This window comes from Borostomias antarcticus, assembly GCF_949987555.1.
Source record: "Borostomias antarcticus genome assembly, chromosome: 16".
Taxonomy (NCBI): domain Eukaryota; kingdom Metazoa; phylum Chordata; class Actinopteri; order Stomiiformes; family Stomiidae; genus Borostomias; species Borostomias antarcticus.
In genome coordinates, this window is record NC_140249.1 from 7,562,908 (window position 1) to 7,580,869 (window position 17,962).

Sequence of the window (17,962 nt, forward strand, 5' to 3'; positions counted from 1 at the left end):
CGCTAAACCCCTGTCTCTTACGGCAGGCCAACCCGTCTGTCTTTCTTTTCGCACATCATGGCGGACCGGTTCAATAAGGTGTGTGCTAGCGCTAAGATCAACATATGTCTATTTTATGAAGAAGTAATTGCTACAGTCGTATGTCGGTACTATAGTGGCACCTGTTATCATTGCACGTTTGAGTGTCGTCCTTTTATTGCTTTTCTGTGTGCTTCAGTCGTATTTTCTGACCTAAACGGGATGTCATGCGTTGGTCAGTCGCCGATAGCAGACGTGCCATTCAGTCATGGCAGCCACACTAACTAGCTAGCTAGCAAGATTAGCAAGCTAGCTAGAATGGGGCCTAAGGGACGTTCTGTGCGTCTCTTGACCGAGTAATTGGAACTGTCTAGATAGGTTAAATTAATGCATTGTTAATTTTAAAGACAGGCCTCTCTTCGGACATTGTATTATCCTAAAGTGCTTAGCTAACTTAAACATGGCTGGCTAACGCTAGCTATTTTTGCGAACGTTTGTGCTGGACTTGGCCACATGTGCTGCGACATGTAGCTAGCTAAATTATTGTTAACCTGGTTATAAAACTTTGCTTATTGTCAGTGATGTTTACCACAGTTAAGTATATGAGTTTAACGACCATGAGAATACTTAACATGCACTACCATCGACTAAACAGTTTGTTTGTTGTCCGTGTTTGTGTTCGTGTTTTCTCTCACCACCACTACCCAGGTTCTGCTGCTTGATGGCAGGGGCCATTTACTCGGCCGTCTCGCTGCAATCGTGGCCAAGCAGGTTCTGCTCGGTAAGTCTAGAAAACACAGGTGTGACCGTCTCGTGCGGGATATGGTCACTTTTAATTCAAATGTTTTCATAGTCGTATTGGCTATGTTCATTCACCATGGAACAATGTGTACACATGGAGCTCCTACTGTCAGTGATGTTTGCATTACCCCTCTTGTTTGAGTACTACCATGAGATGACTTGCATGCACTACAATCTGAGACAGTGGATCCCCATCTGGGATTCCATCTTACCCCGTTCTATGACACTCCTGTAACGTGTCCTGTGCTGCTTTCTAGGTCACAAAGTGGTGGTTGTCAGATGTGAGGGCATCAACATCTCTGGCAACTTTTACCGTAACAAATGTAAGTGGATCTCTTGTCGTTTCTAATGGGTTGTAATGTTTTGAGGCCTTGCTTATTGTCAGTGATGTTTACCACAGTTAAATCTTCGAGTTTAACGACCATGAGAATACTTAACATGCACTACCATCTGAGACAAAGCGACAGGAAAGCTTTGAGAAACTTGACCAAAACCCCCCCAAAACTTTTTTTTGTTTGTCCAAGCATGTGATCTGTTATTGTGCATCTCTGAACAGTGAAGTACCTGGCTTTCCTGCGCAAGAGGATGAACACCAACCCCTCTCGTGGACCATACCACTTCAGAGCTCCCAGCAGGATCTTCTGGAGGACCGTCAGAGGTGAGAGTACTGCTCGTGATTCCTGGTTTGAATTGCTCACGGTCAACTTGATTGTCTACTCAAAGATTCTGTCAACTGTTGTGATGTTCTGTTGACTTCTTGGGCTTTTAGAATTGCCTTAGTTGGCCATTTTATGATTGAAAATGAGCTACCTCTTGACTGAAGCATGGTATTGCACAGCAGTGGGCCCCTGCTTGACAGTGATGAACTCATTATCCCGAACCTGATCTTTTGATGAGACAATGTACGGATCTGACTCCTGAGTTGAGTGTGGCGCATATTGTTGTGCTGAATTTACCAGAATAAAATTGTACAGATTTTCATTTAACATTTCATTTATTTATGGACTCCCAGATATTTGAACACATTCACATTTTTAATTGTCCAAGAACATCCTAACCATGTTCGTCTCTCTTTGGACCCCAACAGGCATGCTGCCGCATAAAACCAAGCGAGGTCAGGCTGCCCTGGAGAGGCTGAAGGTGTTCGATGGTATCCCCCCTCCCTATGACAAGGTGAATGGGACCTCAACCCGGCACAGCATGGCTAGGGGCCTGGCTGAATCCAACGGGATTGTCTCAACTGAGTCATGAACAACAAGTTGTCTTGGCTGCCAACTGCTTTTGTCAAGGTTATATCTGATAATGGCAGTGTCTGGTTAAGGTTAGAATCTATTGAAAATCTGAGATTGGACTTCAGTCCCCATGGATTCTTCTAGACCCCGCATGCCATGACCATCTTATGCTGATCTGATGCCACCATATGCTGTCGGTGATGATTTTTTTTTACCCACCTTGTTTGAGTTTAGACTTTGAAATGACCACTCGTCTGAGAACAGCTGATTTCCCTCCACCTGAATGGAGCTGCGGTCTCCTTCAGTGTCTTGACATTGTTTCTTCCAACAGCGGAAGCGCATGGTTGTCCCAGCCGCCCTTTAGATCGTGCGTCTGAAGCCCACTCGCAAGGTAAACCCTGTTTTGGACTGCTTGATCTTGTGCCCTAATTCAGCTTTGCGAGACCCTGGAGTTGGGGGACCTGATCGTGCATTGTATGCACAATATCTATAAAGTAACGAACTGTCTAGATAGGTTAAATTAATGCATTGTTAATTTTAAAGACAGGCCTCTCTTCGGACATTGTATTATCCTAAAGTGCTTAGCTAACTTAAACATGGCTGGCTTACGCTAGCTATTTTTGCGAATGTTTGTGCTGGACTTGGCCACATGTGCTGCGACATGTAGCTAGCTAAATTATTGTTAACCTGGTTATTAAACTTTGCTTATTGTCAGTGATGTTGACCACAGTTAAGTATATGAGTTTAACGACGGTGAGAATACTTAACATGCACTACCATCTGAGACAAAGCGACAGGAAAGCTTTGAGAAACTTGACCAAAACCCCCCCAAAACTTTTTTTGTTTGTCCAAGCATGTGATCTGTTATTGTGCGTCTCTGAACAGTGAAGTACCTGGCTTTCCTGCGCAAGAGGATGAACACCAACCCCTCTCGTGGACCATACCACTTCAGAGTTCCCAGCAGGATCTTCTGGAGGACCGTCAGAGGTGAGACTACTGCTCGTGATTCCTGGTTTGAATTGCTCACGGTCAACTTGATTGTCTACTCAAAGATTCTGTCAACTGTTGTGATGTTCTGTTGACTTCTTGGGCTTTTAGAATTGCCTTAGTTGGCCATTTTATGATTGAAAATGAGCTACCTCTTGACTGAAGCATGGTATTGCACAGCAGTGGGCCCCTGCTTGACAGTGATGAACTCATTATCCCGAACCTGATCTTTTGATGAGACAATGTACGGATCTGACTCCTGAGTTGAGTGTGGCCCATATTGTTGTGCTGAATTTACCAGAATAAAATTGTTCAGATTTTCATTTAACATTTCATTTATTTATGGACTCCCAGATATTTGAACACTCACATTTTTAATTGTCCAAGAACATCCTAACCATGTTCGTCTCTCTTTGGACCCCAACAGGCATGCTGCCGCACAAAACCAAGCGAGGTCAGGCTGCCCTGGAGAGGCTGAAGGTGTTCGATGGTATCCCCCCTCCCTATGACAAGGTGAATGGGACCTCAACCCGGCACAGCATGGCTAGGGGCCTGGCTGAATCCAACGGGATTGTCTCAATGAGTCATGAACAACAAGTTGTCTTGGCTGCCAACTGCTTTTGTCAAGGTTATATCTGATAATGGCAGTGTCTGGTTAAGGTTAGAATCTATTGAAAATCTGAGATTGGACTTCAGTCCCCATGGATTCTTCTAGGCCCCGCATGCCATGGCCATCTTATGCTGATCTGATGCCACCATATGCTGTCGGTGATGATTTTTTTTTACCCACCTTGTTTGAGTTTAGACTTTGAAATGACCACTCGTCTGAGAACAGCTGATTTCCCTCCACCTGAATGGAGCTGCGGTCTCCTTCAGTGTCTTGACATTGTTTCTTCCAACAGCGGAAGCGCATGGTTGTCCCAGCCGCCCTTAAGATCGTGCGTCTGAAGCCCACTCGCAAGGTAAACCCTGTTTTGGACTGCTTGATCTTGTGCCCTAATTCAGCTTTGCGAGACTGGAGTTGGGGGACCTGATCGTGCATTGTATGCACAATATCTATAAAGTAACGAACTGTCTAGATGGGTTAAATTAATGCATTGTTAATTTTAAAGACAGGCCTCTCTTCGGACATTGTATTATCCTAAAGTGCTTAGCTAACTTAAACATGGCTGGCTAACGCTAGCTATTTTTGCGAATGTTTGTGCTGGACTTGGCCACATGTGCTGCGACATGTAGCTAGCTAAATTATTGTTAACCTGGTTATTAAACTTTGCTTATTGTCAGTGATGTTGACCACAGTTAAGTATATGAGTTTAACGACCATGAGAATACTTAACATGCACTACCATCTGAGACATTAAGCAACATGAGCTAACTTAGCTAGCTAGTTACCAAAATCTGCTGCCAAACTAGATGGCCATGTGGAATTCAGATGGATGTATCGGCTAAACAGTTTGTTTGTTGTCCGTGTTTGTGTTTTCTCTCACCACCACTACCCAGGTTCTGCTGCTTGGTGGCAGGGGCCATTTACTCGGCCGTCTCGCTGCAATCGTGGCCAAGCAGGTTCTGCTCGGTAAGTCTAGAAAACACAGGTGTGACCGTCTCGTGCGGGATATGGTCACTTTTAATTCAAATGTTTTCATAGTCGTATTGGCTATGTTCATTCACCATGGAACAATGTGTACACATGGAGCTCCTACTGTCAGTGATGTTTGCATTACCCCTCTTGTTTGAGTACTACCATGAGATGACTTACATGCACTACAATCTGAGACAGTGGATCCCCATCTGGGATTCCATCTTACCCCGTTCTATGACACTCCTGTAACGTGTCCTGTGCTGCTTTCTAGGTCACAGTGGTGGTTGTCAGATGTGAGGGCATCAACATCTCTGGCAACTTTTAACGTAACAAATGTAAGTGGATCTCTTGTCGTTTCTAATGGGTTGTAATGTTTTGAGGCCTTGCTTATTTATTGTCAGTGATGTTTACCACAGTTAAATCTTCGAGTTTAACGACCATGAGAATACTTAACATGCACTACCATCTGAGACAAAGCGACAGGAAAGCCTTGAGAAACTTGACCAAAACCCCCCCAAAACTTTTTTTGTTTGTCAAAGCATGTGATCTGTTATTGTGCATCTCTGAACAGTGAAGTACCTGGCTTTCCTGCGCAAGAGGATGAACACCAACCCCTCTCGTGGACCATACCACTTCAGAGCTCCCAGCAGGATCTTCTGGAGGACCGTCAGGTGAGAGTACTGCTCGTGATTCCTGGTTTGAATTGCTCACGGTCAACTTGATTGTCTACTCAAAGATTCTGTCAACTGTTGTGATGTTCTGTTGACTTCTTGGGCTTTTAGAATTGCCTTAGTTGGCCATTTTATGATTGAAAATGAGCTACCTCTTGACTGAAGCATGGTATTGCACAGCAGTGGGCCCCTGCTTGACAGTGATGAACTCATTATCCCGAACCTGATCTTCTTTTGATGAGACAATGTACGGATCTGACTCCTGAGTTGAGTGTGGCCCATATTGTTGTGCTGAATTTACCAGAATAAAATTGTACAGATTTTCATTTAACGTTTCATTTATTTATGGACTCCCAGATATTTGAACACATTCACATTTTTAATTGTCCAAGAACATCCTAACCATGTTCGTCTCTCTTTGGACCCCAACAGGCATGCTGCCGCATAAAACCAAGCGAGGTCAGGCTGCCCTGGAGAGGCTGAAGGTGTTCGATGGTATCCCCCCTCCCTATGACAAGGTGAATGGGACCTCAACCTGGCACAGCATGGCTAGGGGCCTGGCTGAATCCAACGGGATTGTCTCAACTGAGTCATGAACAACAAGTTGTCTTGGCTGTCAACTGCTTTTGTCAAGGTTATATCTGATAATGGCAGTCTGGTTAAGGTTAGAATCTATTGAAAATCTGAGATTGGAGTTCAGTCCCCATGGATTCATTTAGACCCCGCATGCCATGACCATCTTATGCTGATCTGATGCCACCATATGCTGTTGGTGATGATTTTTTTTTGCGTGCGTTAAGGCATAATGACCAGTGAACCCTGTGTCTCGCTGATGAAGCACCTCTCTTAACTGAGCCTGTCACCTTTGACCTCTTCTCTGGCCCAGGAGAATGGCAGAGGTGAATGGCAGCTCAACCCCAGCTAAGGAGGAGGAGGAAGAGGAGGAACCCATGGACACCAGTTCCACACACACAGTAAACTACCAGACCCTGCTGGATGCAGGGCTTCCCCAGAAGGTGGCAGAGAGCCTGGATGACATCTTTCAGACTGGTAGGTGTCTGAGTTTATCGGTAAATGAGCATAATCTTGGAACTGGCAGCAACATTTCACTTTGACTGTACGCCGTACATTACATGTGACAAATAAAGGAATCTTGAGGAGGCCAACTCTGGTTACCTATGACTAGGTACATGTCTCTTCTGGGATCATACATTTAGGCTCTGCACTCACTACTGTAAGTTCATTTTGACTGAACATCACGATGACGATGATTTTCATGATTTATTGGCAAGTAAATGTAATAAACAATGTAATAAACAAAAGTGAAGCAAATATATAAACAATTTGTAGGAAGGCATCTGTGAAGTTGCAATATTTCTCTATTTAATGAATTGCAAGCTTGTACGGCGTATTAGCAATGCAACATAGTCACTTGGGGTTACAGGGGTGGTTAGCTCATGGGCATTGTGTCATCATGCAGGGGTCTTAAGTGTGATGCAGGGGGCTCCAGGCCACATCATGTTTCAAATTCACCAGGCAATCATAGACACATTCCATGTCCAAGTGTCCTATCTGATGGAAATCTATTTATAGTCTCCACATCAACTGTATATATTTCCCTCTTTCTCTCGCTGTGTCTCACTCCCGCTCTTTTCTCTCTCCCTCCTTGCCGTCCCCATACTTACCCCCTCTCTCGCTACCCCCTCTCTCGCTTCCCCTACATCTTCTGCCCCCACCTCCCTCTCAGGACTGGTGGCCTATGCTGACCTGGATGAGAGGGCCATCGATGCCCTGAGGGAGTTCAATGAGGAGGGGGCCCTGTTAGTCCTTCTGCAGTTCAAGGAGAGCGACCTGTCACATGTCCAGGTGAGTTGTCGTCCTCCCAATGCTCTCACATTCACATCACATCCATTCTCTCTCTCTCTCTCTCTCTCTCACGCTTATAGACGATAAGGAGTCAAGATATGCAGTCTCTCATCTTCAGTCTCCCCCACTGTCTCTCCCAGAACAAAAGCGCGTTTCTCTGTGGAGTGATGAAGACATACAGACAGAGGGAAAAACAAGGAAGCAAAGTTCAAGAATCCACAAAGGGGCCGGAGGAGTCCAAGATCAAGGTGACGATACGTCGACCAAAACATAAAATACACGGGACATAATCACACAGTGAAATACAGTTCTTGCGGATCCCCATTAGCTCTGTGTCTGTATGAATCCTTATTAAGTTTGATATTATTCTGTTTCCAGGCTCTGCTGGAGCGAACGGGCTACACCCTGGACGTCACCACAGGGCAGAGGAAGTATGGGGGGCCTCCGCCCGACGAAGTGTACATAGGAGCACAGCCCGGGGTTGGAACAGAGACAAGGGGACAGACGACGCTTGTATTGGTCACTAGGGAGAAGGACACTACTGTTGGTCATTTGGGAGAAATTAAGACACTGCTTCTATTGATTGTTAAAGGTATAATTAGTAGGATTTGTCAGTTGTGTTTCGCAAACACAACATTCACACTTCGCCCCTGCTCCTCCCCCTGACCGCGGTTGCCAAGTCAGACAGATTGTCACATCTGCAAGTCAGCGAGAAATGAACCATATTCCACACACTAATAATGCCAAAAAGCTCCTAACACAGAAAGGCTTTTCTCCCTCAGCTCAAAGCCAGTGCACGCTAGTCCACTGTAGTTAGAATGTACTATGGGAGACTATTCCATGGTTTTAGACAGTTGTAGTTAAAGGGAAGGAAGGGATTTCACAGAAATAATATGGACTGTCCTTTATTAAGTCATATTGTTCCATCTCCCACCATGCCAATGCTCTCATTTTGTCAATTCAATAAAGTCAATTTGTTGAAGACTGTTGTCTTATCTTGGTTAATAGATAAGGTGACTGATAATGTATTAACCTGGAGTATAGCTCTAGGCCTATATTATGTTTTTTTTTTTTTTTTTTAACTTTAGACGAGAGTACACTACTGTCATATGTCACTATTACAGTTAAAGGAGAAGGCTCTTTCGACAACCTGGACCTTATTTACGGCATATAAGACGTTTGACTCACAGATAACTTTGGTATAGGCCTAATTCGGTTGTAGAAGAAATTTTAAATCCAGCGAGAGCAAAGTATATCCATGTAATGGCGGCGGACGGGGCACCGAGAATGCAGCTTATAAAAAATTTATTTTCAGCCTTGAAACGGTTGTTTTCATCAATCTATTTTTATGAATCGCTAGTTGTGCGTCCATAGAGCGAGGGCTTGTTGTGGTTGTGGGAACACATTAGATATGTCTATGTACAGTACAAGTGTTAGAAAGGGGAATACCCCTCTTTACAGTGCAATACTATAGGGATCAGTGCATCAGTAGTACAGTTGTACATTTGTAACCACAGTGACTGACCTCTCATGGCAGACAGGCCTCAACACTGACTACACTGACCTCCTCCCCCTTGCACCTCCGAGCCCCGAACTCACATCCTGTCATTGTCACAACAACAAGCCCATCTCCTGGAGTGACACAGAGGTGGTCGGAGTCTTTGGAACACTGCGGGATCTTGACACACATACTTGGTGGCTGATTCTGAAATGAAAAATGAGAATTACAGGGTTAAGTCACACACAGACAAGTAAGGTAGTCAAACAGTGAGATCTAAAATAGGATACTCCACTCGATACATAACTACAGTACACAGGGTCCCATTCTGGCCCTCCTTTTGTGCTATACAGTATTGGTTTACCTTGAGCATGTGGGAACCTTTTCTGGGGCCCAGGCCACAGACATACTGGACCAGACTGGGTGTAGGGAGTGTCCGGAGGGTGGCGATAGAGACCATGCACGTCTGGTATAAAAATAAGGCTCGTCATTTCCGCTAAACCCCTGTCTCTTACGGCAGGCCAACCCGTCTGTCTTTCTTTTCGCACATCATGGCGGACCGGTTCAATAAGGTGTGTGCGAGCGCTAAGATCAACATATGTCTATTTTATGAAGAAGTAATTGCTACAGTCGTATTTCGGTACTATAGTGGCACCTGTTATCATTGCACGTTTGAGTGTCGTCCTTTTATTGCTTTTCTGTGTGCTTCAGTCGTATTTTCTGACCTAAACGGGATGTCATGCGTTGGTCAGTCGCCGATAGCAGACGTGCCATTCAGTCATGGCAGCCACGCTAACTAGCTAGCTAGCAAGATTAGCAAGCTAGCTAGAATGGGGCCTAAGGGACGTTCTGTGCGTCTCTTGACCGAGTAACTGGAACTGTCTAGATAGGTTAAATTAATGCATTGATAATTTTAAAGACGGGCCTCTCTTCGGACATTGTATTATCCTAAAGTGCTTAGCTAACTTAAACATGGCTGGCTAACGCTAGCTATTTTTGCGAACGTTTGTGCTGGACTTGGCCACATGTGCTGCGACATGTAGCGAGCTAAATTATTGTTAACCTGGTTATTAAACTTTGCTTATTGTCAGTGATGTTGACCACAGTTAAGTATGAGTTTAACGACCATGAGAATACTTAACATGCACTACCATCAGACATTAAGCAACATGAGCTAACTTAGCTAGCTGGTTACCAAATCAGCTGCCAAACTAGATGGCCATGTGGAATTCAGATGGATGTATCGGCTAAACAGTTTGTTTGTTGTCCGTGTTTGTGTTCGTGTTTTCTCTCACCACCACTACCCAGGTTCTGCTGCTTGATGGCAGGGGCCATTTACTCGGCCGTCTCGCTGCCATCGTGGCCAAGCAGGTTCTGCTCGGTAAGTCTAGAAAACACAGGTGTGACCGTCTCGTGCGGGATATGGTCACTTTTAATTCAAATGTTTTCATAGTCGTATTGGCTATGTTCATTCACCATGGAACAATGTGTACACATGGAGCTCCTACTGTCAGTGATGTTTGCATTACCCCTCTTGTTTGAGTACTACCATGAGATGACTTGCATGCACTACAATCTGAGACAGTGGATCCCCATCTGGGATTCCATCTTACCCCGTTCTATGACACTCCTGTAACGTGTCCTGTGCTGCTTTCTAGGTCACAAAGTGGTGGTTGTCAGATGTGAGGGCATCAACATCTCTGGCAACTTTTACCGTAACAAATGTAAGTGGATCTCTTGTCGTTTCTAATGGGTTGTAATGTTTTGAGGCCTTGCTTATTGTCAGTGATGTTTACCACAGTTAAATCTTCGAGTTTAACGACCATGAGAATACTTAACATGCACTACCATCTGAGACAAAGCGACAGGAAAGCCTTGAGAAACTTGACCAAAACCCCCCCAAAACTTTTTTTGTTTGTCAAAGCATGTGATCTGTTATTGTGCGTCTCTGAACAGTGAAGTACCTGGCTTTCCTGCGCAAGAGGATGAACACCAACCCCTCTCGTGGACCATACCACTTCAGAGCTCCCAGCAGGATCTTCTGGAGGACCGTCAGAGGTGAGACTACTGCTCGTGATTCCTGGTTTGAATTGCTCACGGTCAACTTGATTGTCTACTCAAAGATTCTGTCAACTGTTGTGATGTTCTGTTGACTTCTTGGGCTTTTAGAATTGCCTTAGTTGGCCATTTTATGATTGAAAATGAGCTACCTCTTGACTGAAGCATGGTATTGCACAGCAGTGGGCCCCTGCTTGACAGTGATGAACTCATTATCCCGAACCTGATCTTTTGATGAGACAATGTACGGATCTGACTGCTGAGTTGAGTGTGGCCTATATTGTGCTGAATTTACCAGAATAAAATTGTACAGATTTTCATTTAACATTTCATTTATTTATGGACTCCCAGATATTTGAACACATTCACATTTTTAATTGTCCAAGAACATCCTAACCATGTTCGTCTCTCTTTGGACCCCAACAGGCATGCTGCCGCATAAAACCAAGCGAGGTCAGGCTGCCCTGGAGAGGCTGAAGGTGTTCGATGGTATCCCCCCTCCCTATGACAAGGTGAATGGGACCTCAACCCGGCACGGCATGGCTAGGGGCCTGGCTGAATCCAACGGGATTGTCTCAACTGAGTCATGAACAACAAGTTGTCTTGGCTGCCAACTGCTTTTGTCAAGGTTATATCTGATAATGGCAGTGTCTGGTTAAGGTTAGAATCTATTGAAAATCTGAGATTGGACTTCAGTCCCCATGGATTCTTCTAGACCCCGCATGCCATGACCATCTTATGCTGATCTGATGCCACCATATGCTGTCGGTGATGATTTTTTTTTACCCACCTTGTTTGAGTTTAGACTTTGAAATGACCACTCGTCTGAGAACAGCTGATTTCCCTCCACCTGAATGGAGCTGCGGTCTCCTTCAGTGTCTTGACATTGTTTCTTCCAACAGCGGAAGCGCATGGTTGTCCCAGCCGCCCTTTAGATCGTGCGTCTGAAGCCCACTCGCAAGGTAAACCCTGTTTTGGACTGCTTGATCTTGTGCCCTAATTCAGCTTTGCGAGACCCTGGAGTTGGGGGACCTGATCGTGCATTGTATGCACAATATCTATAAAGTAACGAACTGTCTAGATAGGTTAAATTAATGCATTGTTAATTTTAAAGACAGGCCTCTCTTCGGACATTGTATTATCCTAAAGTGCTTAGCTAACTTAAACATGGCTGGCTTACGCTAGCTATTTTTGCGAATGTTTGTGCTGGACTTGGCCACATGTGCTGCGACATGTAGCTAGCTAAATTATTGTTAACCTGGTTATTAAACTTTGCTTATTGTCAGTGATGTTGACCACAGTTAAGTATATGAGTTTAACGACGGTGAGAATACTTAACATGCACTACCATCTGAGACAAAGCGACAGGAAAGCTTTGAGAAACTTGACCAAAACCCCCCCAAAACTTTTTTTGTTTGTCCAAGCATGTGATCTGTTATTGTGCGTCTCTGAACAGTGAAGTACCTGGCTTTCCTGCGCAAGAGGATGAACACCAACCCCTCTCGTGGACCATACCACTTCAGAGTTCCCAGCAGGATCTTCTGGAGGACCGTCAGAGGTGAGACTACTGCTCGTGATTCCTGGTTTGAATTGCTCACGGTCAACTTGATTGTCTACTCAAAGATTCTGTCAACTGTTGTGATGTTCTGTTGACTTCTTGGGCTTTTAGAATTGCCTTAGTTGGCCATTTTATGATTGAAAATGAGCTACCTCTTGACTGAAGCATGGTATTGCACAGCAGTGGGCCCCTGCTTGACAGTGATGAACTCATTATCCCGAACCTGATCTTTTGATGAGACAATGTACGGATCTGACTCCTGAGTTGAGTGTGGCCCATATTGTTGTGCTGAATTTACCAGAATAAAATTGTTCAGATTTTCATTTAACATTTCATTTATTTATGGACTCCCAGATATTTGAACACTCACATTTTTAATTGTCCAAGAACATCCTAACCATGTTCGTCTCTCTTTGGACCCCAACAGGCATGCTGCCGCACAAAACCAAGCGAGGTCAGGCTGCCCTGGAGAGGCTGAAGGTGTTCGATGGTATCCCCCCTCCCTATGACAAGGTGAATGGGACCTCAACCCGGCACAGCATGGCTAGGGGCCTGGCTGAATCCAACGGGATTGTCTCAATGAGTCATGAACAACAAGTTGTCTTGGCTGCCAACTGCTTTTGTCAAGGTTATATCTGATAATGGCAGTGTCTGGTTAAGGTTAGAATCTATTGAAAATCTGAGATTGGACTTCAGTCCCCATGGATTCTTCTAGGCCCCGCATGCCATGGCCATCTTATGCTGATCTGATGCCACCATATGCTGTCGGTGATGATTTTTTTTTACCCACCTTGTTTGAGTTTAGACTTTGAAATGACCACTCGTCTGAGAACAGCTGATTTCCCTCCACCTGAATGGAGCTGCGGTCTCCTTCAGTGTCTTGACATTGTTTCTTCCAACAGCGGAAGCGCATGGTTGTCCCAGCCGCCCTTAAGATCGTGCGTCTGAAGCCCACTCGCAAGGTAAACCCTGTTTTGGACTGCTTGATCTTGTGCCCTAATTCAGCTTTGCGAGACTGGAGTTGGGGGACCTGATCGTGCATTGTATGCACAATATCTATAAAGTAACGAACTGTCTAGATGGGTTAAATTAATGCATTGTTAATTTTAAAGACAGGCCTCTCTTCGGACATTGTATTATCCTAAAGTGCTTAGCTAACTTAAACATGGCTGGCTAACGCTAGCTATTTTTGCGAATGTTTGTGCTGGACTTGGCCACATGTGCTGCGACATGTAGCTAGCTAAATTATTGTTAACCTGGTTATTAAACTTTGCTTATTGTCAGTGATGTTGACCACAGTTAAGTATATGAGTTTAACGACCATGAGAATACTTAACATGCACTACCATCTGAGACATTAAGCAACATGAGCTAACTTAGCTAGCTAGTTACCAAAATCTGCTGCCAAACTAGATGGCCATGTGGAATTCAGATGGATGTATCGGCTAAACAGTTTGTTTGTTGTCCGTGTTTGTGTTTTCTCTCACCACCACTACCCAGGTTCTGCTGCTTGGTGGCAGGGGCCATTTACTCGGCCGTCTCGCTGCAATCGTGGCCAAGCAGGTTCTGCTCGGTAAGTCTAGAAAACACAGGTGTGACCGTCTCGTGCGGGATATGGTCACTTTTAATTCAAATGTTTTCATAGTCGTATTGGCTATGTTCATTCACCATGGAACAATGTGTACACATGGAGCTCCTACTGTCAGTGATGTTTGCATTACCCCTCTTGTTTGAGTACTACCATGAGATGACTTACATGCACTACAATCTGAGACAGTGGATCCCCATCTGGGATTCCATCTTACCCCGTTCTATGACACTCCTGTAACGTGTCCTGTGCTGCTTTCTAGGTCACAGTGGTGGTTGTCAGATGTGAGGGCATCAACATCTCTGGCAACTTTTAACGTAACAAATGTAAGTGGATCTCTTGTCGTTTCTAATGGGTTGTAATGTTTTGAGGCCTTGCTTATTTATTGTCAGTGATGTTTACCACAGTTAAATCTTCGAGTTTAACGACCATGAGAATACTTAACATGCACTACCATCTGAGACAAAGCGACAGGAAAGCCTTGAGAAACTTGACCAAAACCCCCCCAAAACTTTTTTTGTTTGTCAAAGCATGTGATCTGTTATTGTGCATCTCTGAACAGTGAAGTACCTGGCTTTCCTGCGCAAGAGGATGAACACCAACCCCTCTCGTGGACCATACCACTTCAGAGCTCCCAGCAGGATCTTCTGGAGGACCGTCAGAGGTGAGAGTACTGCTCGTGATTCCTGGTTTGAATTGCTCACGGTCAACTTGATTGTCTACTCAAAGATTCTGTCAACTGTTGTGATGTTCTGTTGACTTCTTGGGCTTTTAGAATTGCCTTAGTTGGCCATTTTATGATTGAAAATGAGCTACCTCTTGACTGAAGCATGGTATTGCACAGCAGTGGGCCCCTGCTTGACAGTGATGAACTCATTATCCCGAACCTGATCTTCTTTTGATGAGACAATGTACGGATCTGACTCCTGAGTTGAGTGTGGCCCATATTGTTGTGCTGAATTTACCAGAATAAAATTGTACAGATTTTCATTTAACGTTTCATTTATTTATGGACTCCCAGATATTTGAACACATTCACATTTTTAATTGTCCAAGAACATCCTAACCATGTTCGTCTCTCTTTGGACCCCAACAGGCATGCTGCCGCATAAAACCAAGCGAGGTCAGGCTGCCCTGGAGAGGCTGAAGGTGTTCGATGGTATCCCCCCTCCCTATGACAAGGTGAATGGGACCTCAACCTGGCACAGCATGGCTAGGGGCCTGGCTGAATCCAACGGGATTGTCTCAACTGAGTCATGAACAACAAGTTGTCTTGGCTGTCAACTGCTTTTGTCAAGGTTATATCTGATAATGGCAGTCTGGTTAAGGTTAGAATCTATTGAAAATCTGAGATTGGAGTTCAGTCCCCATGGATTCATTTAGACCCCGCATGCCATGACCATCTTATGCTGATCTGATGCCACCATATGCTGTTGGTGATGATTTTTTTTTGCGTGCGTTAAGGCATAATGACCAGTGAACCCTGTGTCTCGCTGATGAAGCACCTCTCTTAACTGAGCCTGTCACCTTTGACCTCTTCTCTGGCCCAGGAGAATGGCAGAGGTGAATGGCAGCTCAACCCCAGCTAAGGAGGAGGAGGAAGAGGAGGAACCCATGGACACCAGTTCCACACACACAGTAAACTACCAGACCCTGCTGGATGCAGGGCTTCCCCAGAAGGTGGCAGAGAGCCTGGATGACATCTTTCAGACTGGTAGGTGTCTGAGTTTATCGGTAAATGAGCATAATCTTGGAACTGGCAGCAACATTTCACTTTGACTGTACGCCGTACATTACATGTGACAAATAAAGGAATCTTGAGGAGGCCAACTCTGGTTACCTATGACTAGGTACATGTCTCTTCTGGGATCATACATTTAGGCTCTGCACTCACTACTGTAAGTTCATTTTGACTGAACATCACGATGACGATGATTTTCATGATTTATTGGCAAGTAAATGTAATAAACAATGTAATAAACAAAAGTGAAGCAAATATATAAACAATTTGTAGGAAGGCATCTGTGAAGTTGCAATATTTCTCTATTTAATGAATTGCAAGCTTGTACGGCGTATTAGCAATGCAACATAGTCACTTGGGGTTACAGGGGTGGTTAGCTCATGGGCATTGTGTCATCATGCAGGGGTCTTAAGTGTGATGCAGGGGGCTCCAGGCCACATCATGTTTCAAATTCACCAGGCAATCATAGACACATTCCATGTCCAAGTGTCCTATCTGATGGAAATCTATTTATAGTCTCCACATCAACTGTATATATTTCCCTCTTTCTCTCGCTGTGTCTCACTCCCGCTCTTTTCTCTCTCCCTCCTTGCCGTCCCCATACTTACCCCCTCTCTCGCTACCCCCTCTCTCGCTTCCCCTACATCTTCTGCCCCCACCTCCCTCTCAGGACTGGTGGCCTATGCTGACCTGGATGAGAGGGCCATCGATGCCCTGAGGGAGTTCAATGAGGAGGGGGCCCTGTTAGTCCTTCTGCAGTTCAAGGAGAGCGACCTGTCACATGTCCAGGTGAGTTGTCGTCCTCCCAATGCTCTCACATTCACATCACATCCATTCTCTCTCTCTCTCTCTCTCTCTCACGCTTATAGACGATAAGGAGTCAAGATATGCAGTCTCTCATCTTCAGTCTCCCCCACTGTCTCTCCCAGAACAAAAGCGCGTTTCTCTGTGGAGTGATGAAGACATACAGACAGAGGGAAAAACAAGGAAGCAAAGTTCAAGAATCCACAAAGGGGCCGGAGGAGTCCAAGATCAAGGTGACGATACGTCGACCAAAACATAAAATACACGGGACATAATCACACAGTGAAATACAGTTCTTGCGGATCCCCATTAGCTCTGTGTCTGTATGAATCCTTATTAAGTTTGATATTATTCTGTTTCCAGGCTCTGCTGGAGCGAACGGGCTACACCCTGGACGTCACCACAGGGCAGAGGAAGTATGGGGGGCCTCCGCCCGACGAAGTGTACATAGGAGCACAGCCCGGGGTTGGAACAGAGACAAGGGGACAGACGACGCTTGTATTGGTCACTAGGGAGAAGGACACTACTGTTGGTCATTTGGGAGAAATTAAGACACTGCTTCTATTGATTGTTAAAGGTATAATTAGTAGGATTTGTCAGTTGTGTTTCGCAAACACAACATTCACACTTCGCCCCTGCTCCTTCCCCGCTCCTCCCCCTGACCGCGGTTGCCAAGTCAGACAGATTGTCACATCTGCAAGTCAGCGAGAAATGAACCATATTCCACACACTAATAATGCCAAAAAGCTCCTAACACAGAAAGGCTTTTCTCCCTCAGCTCAAAGCCAGTGCACGCTAGTCCACTGTAGTTAGAATGTACTATGGGAGACTATTCCATGGTTTTAGACAGTTGTAGTTAAAGGGAAGGAAGGGATTTCACAGAAATAATATGGACTGTCCTTTATTAAGTCATATTGTTCCATCTCCCACCATGCCAATGCTCTCATTTTGTCAATTCAATAAAGTCAATTTGTTGAAGACTGTTGTCTTATCTTGGTTAATAGATAAGGTGACTGATAATGTATTAACCTGGAGTATAGCTCTAGGCCTATATTATGTTTTTTTTTTTTTTTTTTAACTTTAGACGAGAGTACACTACTGTCATATGTCACTATTACAGTTAAAGGAGAAGGCTCTTTCGACAACCTGGACCTTATTTACGGCATATAAGACGTTTGACTCACAGATAACTTTGGTATAGGCCTAATTCGGTTGTAGAAGAAATTTTAAATCCAGCGAGAGCAAAGTATATCCATGTAATGGCGGCGGACGGGGCACCGAGAATGCAGCTTATAAAAAATTTATTTTCAGCCTTGAAACGGTTGTTTTCATCAATCTATTTTTATGAATCGCTAGTTGTGCGTCCATAGAGCGAGGGCTTGTTGTGGTTGTGGGAACACATTAGATATGTCTATGTACAGTACAAGTGTTAGAAAGGGGAATACCCCTCTTTACAGTGCAATACTATAGGGATCAGTGCATCAGTAGTACAGTTGTACATTTGTAACCACAGTGACTGACCTCTCATGGCAGACAGGCCTCAACACTGACTACACTGACC

At 44.7% G+C, this 17,962-nt stretch overlaps 3 protein-coding genes across 4 annotated transcripts; all 3 read left to right on the top strand.

The window, feature by feature from the left end:
• Positions 1-47: 47 nt before the first annotated feature.
• LOC311319134 (large ribosomal subunit protein uL13-like) lies at positions 48-8,136 on the top strand. Of its 2 annotated transcripts, XM_084450593.1 has the most exons (10): positions 48-78; positions 727-799; positions 1,077-1,142; positions 1,376-1,477; positions 3,466-3,551; positions 3,941-4,000; positions 4,539-4,611; positions 4,889-4,952; positions 5,189-5,288; positions 5,721-5,766. In XM_084450593.1, exons 1-8 carry the CDS (start codon positions 58-60, stop codon positions 4,912-4,914), a joined length of 507 nt encoding a protein of 168 aa, XP_084306719.1. In that variant the 5' UTR covers positions 48-57; the 3' UTR covers positions 4,915-4,952; positions 5,189-5,288; positions 5,721-5,766. The 2 variants fall into 2 exon arrangements, with proteins under 2 accessions (XP_084306719.1, XP_084306718.1); XM_084450592.1 differs by lacking the exons at positions 48-78; positions 727-799; positions 1,077-1,142; ... (2 more) ...; positions 3,941-4,000; positions 4,539-4,611 and adding exons at positions 6,175-6,338; positions 7,036-7,154; positions 7,295-7,402; positions 7,533-8,136 and having other exon boundaries at positions 4,904-4,952; positions 5,721-5,806.
• A 1,036-nt stretch (positions 8,137-9,172) lies between these two features.
• LOC311319363 (large ribosomal subunit protein uL13-like) lies at positions 9,173-12,268 on the top strand. The gene is made up of 7 exons (XM_084450895.1): positions 9,173-9,224; positions 9,961-10,033; positions 10,311-10,376; positions 10,609-10,710; positions 11,137-11,222; positions 11,613-11,672; positions 12,167-12,268. Exons 1-6 carry the CDS (start codon positions 9,204-9,206, stop codon positions 11,643-11,645), a joined length of 381 nt encoding a protein of 126 aa, XP_084307021.1. The 5' UTR covers positions 9,173-9,203; the 3' UTR covers positions 11,646-11,672; positions 12,167-12,268.
• Positions 12,269-14,135: 1,867 nt separating this feature from the next.
• Positions 14,136-17,379, top strand: LOC311319360 (heterogeneous nuclear ribonucleoprotein R-like). The gene is made up of 7 exons (XM_084450892.1): positions 14,136-14,182; positions 14,419-14,520; positions 14,953-15,038; positions 15,407-15,570; positions 16,268-16,386; positions 16,527-16,634; positions 16,765-17,379. The coding sequence occupies exons 3-7, from the start codon at positions 15,013-15,015 to the stop codon at positions 17,212-17,214; spliced, it is 867 nt and encodes a 288-aa protein (XP_084307018.1). The 5' UTR covers positions 14,136-14,182; positions 14,419-14,520; positions 14,953-15,012; the 3' UTR covers positions 17,215-17,379.
• Positions 17,380-17,962: the final 583 nt, after the last annotated feature.

Excerpts from the sequence above, each read along its gene's own strand:
- LOC311319363 (XM_084450895.1), top strand. The coding sequence starts at position 9,204 with ATGGCGGACCGGTTCAATAAG. Across the intron at positions 9,225-9,960 it reads TGGCGGACCGGTTCAATAAG|GTTCTGCTGCTTGATGGCAG; the intron begins GTGTGTGCGAGC and ends ACCACTACCCAG. Across the intron at positions 11,223-11,612 it reads TCCCCCCTCCCTATGACAAG|CGGAAGCGCATGGTTGTCCC; the intron begins GTGAATGGGACC and ends TTCTTCCAACAG.
- LOC311319134 (XM_084450592.1), top strand. The coding sequence starts at position 5,781 with ATGGTATCCCCCCTCCCTATGACAAG. Across the intron at positions 5,807-6,174 it reads TCCCCCCTCCCTATGACAAG|GAGAATGGCAGAGGTGAATG; the intron begins GTGAATGGGACC and ends TCTCTGGCCCAG. Across the intron at positions 6,339-7,035 it reads GGATGACATCTTTCAGACTG|GACTGGTGGCCTATGCTGAC; the intron begins GTAGGTGTCTGA and ends CCTCCCTCTCAG.
- LOC311319360 (XM_084450892.1), top strand. The coding sequence starts at position 15,013 with ATGGTATCCCCCCTCCCTATGACAAG. Across the intron at positions 16,387-16,526 it reads GCGACCTGTCACATGTCCAG|AACAAAAGCGCGTTTCTCTG; the intron begins GTGAGTTGTCGT and ends TGTCTCTCCCAG. Across the intron at positions 16,635-16,764 it reads CGGAGGAGTCCAAGATCAAG|GCTCTGCTGGAGCGAACGGG; the intron begins GTGACGATACGT and ends TTCTGTTTCCAG.